The 6,980-nt window shown below is 36.4% G+C and overlaps 1 protein-coding gene across 1 annotated transcript; it reads left to right on the forward strand.

Annotated features, from left to right (window-relative positions):
* The first annotated feature begins 3,805 nt into the window (after nucleotides 1–3,805).
* LOC104232282 (uncharacterized) lies at nucleotides 3,806–6,014 on the forward strand. The gene is made up of 3 exons (XM_009785454.2): nucleotides 3,806–3,980; nucleotides 4,431–4,757; nucleotides 5,698–6,014. The coding sequence occupies exons 1-3, from the start codon at nucleotides 3,911–3,913 to the stop codon at nucleotides 5,823–5,825; spliced, it is 525 nt and encodes a 174-aa protein (XP_009783756.1). The 5' UTR covers nucleotides 3,806–3,910; the 3' UTR covers nucleotides 5,826–6,014.
* The last annotated feature ends 966 nt before the right edge of the window (nucleotides 6,015–6,980 follow it).

Consider the following 6,980-nt stretch of genomic DNA (forward strand, 5'->3'; position numbering starts at 1 on the left):
ATTGATGATTTTACCGCATATTTGACTGAAACTTATTTGCTATCATCATGATTTGGGTTGATTGCCATATTTGAGCTTCGTTCCAACTACTTGAACCCTTCGAGGATTTTTATTACTATTTCCTCACTGTTTTGACTTATTACTTGAACTCAGTCATGTTATTTCCACTGTTTTACTACTCAGTCATTTTTACTCAGTTTTGAGATTTAAATGATATTTTGGGCTGAGAAAGACTGTTTTACTATTGCCAGAGGGGCTTGTGATGATTTTCGGACTGAGTAAGGTCGAGGGCCTAGTTATGAGGATACACTGATACTGATATGAGGTCGGGGGCCTGAGATACATATATACGCCACGAGGTGGCTTGATTGATATGAGACCGAGGGCCTAGATTTGATGCCACGAGATGGCTTGATATTGTGCCTGGGCCGTAACGGGCCCCTCTCGGAGTGTACACCCCTAGTGAGCGCGGGTACCCATTGTGATGTGAGATTGAGCCCGAAGGGCTGGTATTGTTCTATGTGATTGCCCGAGGGGCTGGTATTGTTCTATGTGATTGCCCGAGGGGATATTGTTCTATGTGATTGTCCAAGGGGATAGTACTGTTCTGAGATGTTGCCCAAGGGGCGGATTTATTGATACTATGCTCGAGGGGCGAACTTCTATTTGTTTAATTTACCTTAATTACCTGTCAATTACTTGTTTACTGGCTGAAAGAGGATTTTACTTGACTTTTCACTGTCTTACTGCTTTTAAATGGTTTTACTACTTCATTATAGAATGTCTTGTGCCTGACGTGTTTTCTTACTTTCAGTCTTTATTTACATGTGTTACTCACTGAGTTGGAGTACTCACTTTACTCCCTGCACCCTGTGTGTAGATTTAGGCGTAGATGTCACCGCTCCCCAGTGCTGATACCTCCAGCTTCAGGCGGGTTTTCGGAGATTACGAGGTAGTTGTTGGCGTCCGCAGCCCCGTGTCTCTACTCTTTTATCGCTTATATTTCTCTTCAGACAGTTGTTCTAGTTATGGATTTAGCAGAATTGTATTATGACTTATAGATGCTCATGACTAGTGACACCCCGGTTAGGGCTGTGTTGGGTTGTACTTCCGCACTTTATTGGCATTATTCGCTACTTAGTATTGCTATATCATGTTTTAGACTGCTTTTATGTTATTTAACTATTTAAAAAGTGAATTGGGTTTAATTGGCTGGCATTGTCTTCACGAGAGGCGTCATCACGACCGGGTTCGGGTTTAGGGTCGTGACAGAGGTGGCCCACGATGGTTTTTTGTTGCTCCCTCGAGATTTTCACTATTTTCACAATATGTTCCTCCTCCGCGCCGTGGGGAGTTGGCTCCCGCACATGCGAGGGATACCGTCCTTCACGAACGAGGGTTGCTTCGCTCCCTCGTTATGGGTGTCGCTGATTGAATCTTTATGTTGAGGAAAATTTCGTGTCCCTCAAAATTGTACGTGCTGTTGACATCATTAGCTACCGTAGCTGATTTCTTGCTATGGGAAAATCAAACAAGTTAGTAATAAGCGTGAGGATCAAAGCAATTACGCAATTGTCTGTCACACGGTGGGCGCCAAAATGATTATCCATAAAACGATAAGGTTGAATTTGTTACGTGGTTTATAGACACGTGAACTGATTTGATCCAATAATGATAAAAAAATAAAATTAAAAGTAAGACTTAGCAATTGAAATTGAAGAAGATGACAAGCCCGACTCCGAAAGTGGTATCTTCGAGGACAGAAATGAGAGCAATGTAGAAGAGCAAATAAAGTTATTTAATTGAGAGCGGAAATGAAATACATCATATGTTTTGCTAAGAATTTCTTCCCTTACAACGGTTGCTGAGCCTGCTATATATAAATATACCTAGGGAAACAAGATTATAGGATCAAGCTCCACTTTAATGATAATAAAGGCGTCATTGATGAATATGTAACGGCAGGCTATGAATGCAAATATTCTCTGCAACGGCTGCCCATTTAATGTTAGAAAACATTTTTCATTGAATGCTATCCGATGACAAATATTTAACCTGCTCCATTTGACCATGCTCCCTTCGTGATTTACTCGATGTCAATTGCAGTTGTTGTTCCTGATACCGGTTGTTACTTGATTTGTTTCTTACCTATTTTTGGTTCCACCTGTCATCAGTGGTGAAGCCAGAAATTTTTCAATGGTATTCAAATTTGAAAGAAGTGGGAAAAAAAATTCCCCACAAAGGGTGTTCAATATGTGTTATATACCTTTAAGACATAATATTTTGTCTATATACACAGTGTAATTTTTTGACGAATGGTGATCAATTGACAACCTTTGTGACCATATGGCTTCGCCACTACGTGTCATGCTCTTATCTACCATTCATTATAAATCAATTTTACCCTATACATTAATAAAACCACTCCTCAAACTAGAACCTTTTTAAGCGTCGAGAAGGCGCGGCAATTTAACATCTTTAATTTTTAAGTTTGTAACTTTGCTACCAAAATTTCCACACAAGTTTAGGCTATATTTTTCATATTGAAGTTTCACCAATAAAGTTATGACGTAGATGTCAAGATGTGAACACCGAAGCCAATGGGTTAGCACGTATGACTTTTATTCGTCTGCCTATGTTCAATTCTCTAACATCTGTACTCTATAATCTGTTTCTTAAAGTCCAAGAATCTCCCTTCCACTCATTGACCTCAAACTCCATGATTTTCTGCAGAAACTTCCTAATAAGGATATTGAATCTTTCAACGCGCAGAAATCAAAACACGTCTTTTGGTGTGTTAGGCGTCAAGCCGTCAATTACAAGGCAACAAGTAAACCTGTCATAAATCTAACATGAAAAAAGTATATGAACTGCAGCTAAAGCCTAAAAGTAGCTAGCATATAGTAGCCGGTTAAGCCAAAGAACCACGACAACAAAAAAATAGTATATTGAATTTAATCTTAACATATTGTTAAACATAGAATTAAGATATTTAGGGGTCGTTTCGTATGATGGATAAGTAAAAAAATCTTGGAATAAAAATTAGTATTGCTTTATCTCATTGTTTGATTACTAATTATGGAATAAGTTATTTATGGTTAAAAATAGTATCGGAATAACTTATACCTGCCAGAGAGTGGAATAATTATCCCAAGATAAATCAGTAAAATTGATAATCTCAGAATTAATACAACATACAAAACAGTTAATAAAAAATAATACCATGATAACTAATTTCAGTATAATTAAGCTCAATATAATTAATACCAGTATAACTAATCTCAACATAACGTGTCTTCCAATCAATCGACCCCTTAATTTGTAGAAGTTTAACATTGTTTCTAGACATGTACATCTTTAAAGAAACTATTAAAGTTCAAATTCACATTAAAATGGGTTGACTGTTATTCTCCGAGCTAATTTTCACAGACAAAGAAATACGTAATATTTATTATTGGCGAACTATATAAGAATAATAATAAAAATAAAATCTAAAAGGAAAAGCAATGCGTGGGATCCACTAATTTGTCCATCAACCTTCGAGCTCCCATCCCATTCCATTTGTGCTCTCCCAAAATAAGAGAATACGTCAAAATTCAGCGTTGATTCATGCATTAATAGTCTAAACTTTTAAATTAAAAAACAGAAGATCCAATTTAAATATTAACCCTAAAAATAAAAATAAAAAGTAAACAAACTAACTAAGCCGGTGGCCAGACATTTGTATGATTTGCATAGGTCATAACACATCTTGAATTTCTCCTCTCCCTTCCTAAACTCCCAATATAAAGTCAAGAAACCCCTTCATTCAAACTCATCTCACAAACCCAAAAAACCTCTCCATTTCTTCTTCAAGTTTTCCAAACAAACAAAATCACACCAAAAACAAAAGAGAAAACAAGAAGAAGAAATGGCCTCTTCAATGAAATCATCTTTGATTCTTTTCTTTACATGTTCCCTTTTCCTCCAAGTTGCTCTTGGTACGTATATCTATATCTAGTTTTCTTTTCTTTTCTTTCATTCACATAAGAGAATCCATAATTTAGAACGATTGCTTATATATGTGCATGGAAAAATTTACATATATCAACATGGTTCGACTCGAAAACAATGGATTCAGTTGAACCCGTTGAATCGCTCTAGATCCATTTCCGTTCATGTACATGCAAAGATTCAATTTTGATGATCATGTCAAGCATGTTAATATAATTCACTACTTAAAAAAACAGGAATTAGCGACAGACAAATTCTATTGCTAAATAAGAAAATATCGCTAATTTTTATTTAACGACGGATTAACGATATATTATCCAGAAATTTTGTTAGCTACGAGCGATTTAGCGACGAAGTTCGTAGCTAATTCTTTTTTTTTTGTAGTACATATCCTTACAATTCTAATTTTTGTGGCTGTTATTGTTTCTTGATTTTAGGGGAGATCATTTGTGAGAATTTGCCAACAAATATTTGTGCATTCTCAATTGCATCATCTGGGAAGAGGTGTTTGTTAGAGAAATCAACATTAGAAGATGGGAAAAGTGAGTACCAATGCAAGACATCAGAGGTTATCGTTGGAAACATGAGGGAATACATTGAGACAGATGAATGTGTAAATGCATGTGGAGTTGATAGAAACTCTGTTGGAATTTCTTCTGATTCTTTGCTTGAGGCTCAGTTTACCTCTAAGCTCTGCTCCCCTGATTGTTACCACAAATGCCCCAATGTTGTTGACCTTTACTTCAACTTGGCCGCCGGAGAAGGTAACAATATTCTGTCTTACTTTTATACTGTCAATGTACATAAGTTAAACGCTTTTCCTTTTGCATGATATATATTGTTCATTTTGAACATCTTATCGACGATCATAAGGTAAGATTCTCGTAAAAGATCAGACAAAAGAAAGAAAAATAGAATATATATTAATATTTAAACATTCTTTTGTTATTAATTTAAGACAAAGACATGAATTAGATAATTGGTTGAACCCAAATAAGAGTCTTTTGTGTTGAGGCATTGCATGATTTCTAGATCATGAATAAGAACACTTGACTTTTTTAAAAGGTTAAGGCCAATAATGATGCCTTTCTTGCAATAAAAAACCTTAAAGTTTGAATCAAAGAATTACTATCTTTTTATCTTGGAAACACAATATGTGGAACTTAGATTCACAACCTTTTATGGTTTTAGTGCTCTCGATCTTTAGACACTATCTTGCTTATTCAATCTTAAGTTCTCTTATGGTCAAAAGATTCAACTTTTTTCGCTTCTAAATATGCTTTCTTTGCTTAAAAAAAAATGCTTCCTTATTAGGTGAATCACTCTTTTGATCTAGTCGGTGAAACCGATGAACAAACGTGAGCTCCGTAGATGCGTTGGGCAGAGGGCTCCTAGTAGCCCTTTTGATTGATCCACCCTTTTCCACACCAACCACGCCCCTTCTCTTTCTCCGAACATAAAGACCCCTAATCTCTTTATTTGTCTTTCATCCTCCGAATAAGTAAGACCTCACTCTTTCTAAGTAAAAGAAAAAGAAGGCATAGGCTATTGTAAGAAAGTAGATGCTTTCTTTTAATAGGAGATTATGGCTCTCATAATAATCTATTTCATATCATTATATCGATTGCATTCTGTCTCATCGTATCACACATTAATTTAGGGTTTTACTAATGTTTTGATGCATTTATTTGGTGAAATGTGCAGGAGTGTACTTGCCAGACCTATGCAAGAAGCAGAGGAGCAACCCACACCGTGCCATGATTGAGTTGCAAAGCAGTGGAGCTGCTGAAGATTTTGCTGATGCTCCTGCTCCTTCTCCTCTTTCTTTCTAAATTCTTTTTACACCTTTTTAATTACTATATACATTGTGTTTTTACAAGCAGATTGTTGTTTGTAAAGAGTTTGCTTTCATTGTTTCTTTGGGTTTGTTGGGATTTTTTCCCGAGATATTCTTGAGTCTATTGTACTCTAAAATTCTTTTTCCACTGAGAATTCAATAAAAATTCTTCATTTACTTGCGACTTGTTGTTTGCTTACTTTAATTTCACCTAATATTCCATGTTTGTTATTTCGATCAAATGGCAATCCATTAATTGCAGTGGCGGAAGTAGAATTTTCACCAAGAAAATTGAAAAAATTAATAAAAAATAAACATGCGAAAAGTTAAGTGGATTCAATATATATGTATACAGTATAATCTCATGCATAGAATGTAATTTTTGGCGGGAGGGATTCGAGTGAACCCTTCCACCCGCCTAACTCCACTCCAAATCAAGTGGCAAATTAAGGGTGTAATGTGGGACGGGCCCGGGCCTAAACGGGCCTCGTGGGCCGGTCCTAAGTGGGTCTGGGCTTCGTGGGTCGGTCCTAAGTGATCCCGGATTTTGTGGGTTTTTGGTAGGAACCGGCCCAGGACCGGGACCACAAACTAATGTTCCCGGACTAAGTGGGCCGGTCCAGGGTGTATGTGGGCCTGACTGGGCCCAATGGTTAATTTCAATTTTTTTTTAAAAAAAAATATTATCTAAGGCAATTCCTTGTAAAAATTATATTATAGAATTGTGAATTTAAATTTAAACACAAAAAGATTGTACAGAGATATTCAAAGCAATGCATTATAATTTTATTATGGCATTAACAAAACATGGCAATATCTTTCTTAGTTTTCCTCCCCCCATGGAATGAGCACAACAAGGTGCTAATACCACCATTGAGAAGAAAAAAAACTAATCAAGATGTGCCAAAATACAAATTACATATTAATTTTACATGGTATCTCTTACAAATTTCATATATCCTTCAAGGTTCGGAGGAATTTCCGTTGGTGGTGGCGGAAAAGAAGCTTGTTCATCACCGCTTCCGAGCAAAGCTACATCCTCTGCAAGTTCAGCTAGCATTTCTTCGTAAGCTTCGTCTACCTCTGGTTGTGATTCAGCAAGTCCAAAATTTCTTCGTTCCGAACGGATCCGATCTTTGAAAAATATTGA

Source organism: Nicotiana sylvestris, chromosome 7, assembly GCF_000393655.2.
Source record: "Nicotiana sylvestris chromosome 7, ASM39365v2, whole genome shotgun sequence".
Lineage (NCBI taxonomy): Eukaryota > Viridiplantae > Streptophyta > Magnoliopsida > Solanales > Solanaceae > Nicotiana > Nicotiana sylvestris.

Bases quoted from the DNA above. Each gene is read 5' to 3' on its own strand.
- LOC104232282 (XM_009785454.2), top strand. From the start codon at position 3,911: ATGGCCTCTTCAATGAAATCATCTTTGATTCTTTTCTTTACATGTTCC. The intron at 3,981-4,430 runs GTACGTATATCT...TCTTGATTTTAG, and splicing joins TTTCCTCCAAGTTGCTCTTG to GGGAGATCATTTGTGAGAAT. The intron at 4,758-5,697 runs GTAACAATATTC...TGAAATGTGCAG, and splicing joins CAACTTGGCCGCCGGAGAAG to GAGTGTACTTGCCAGACCTA.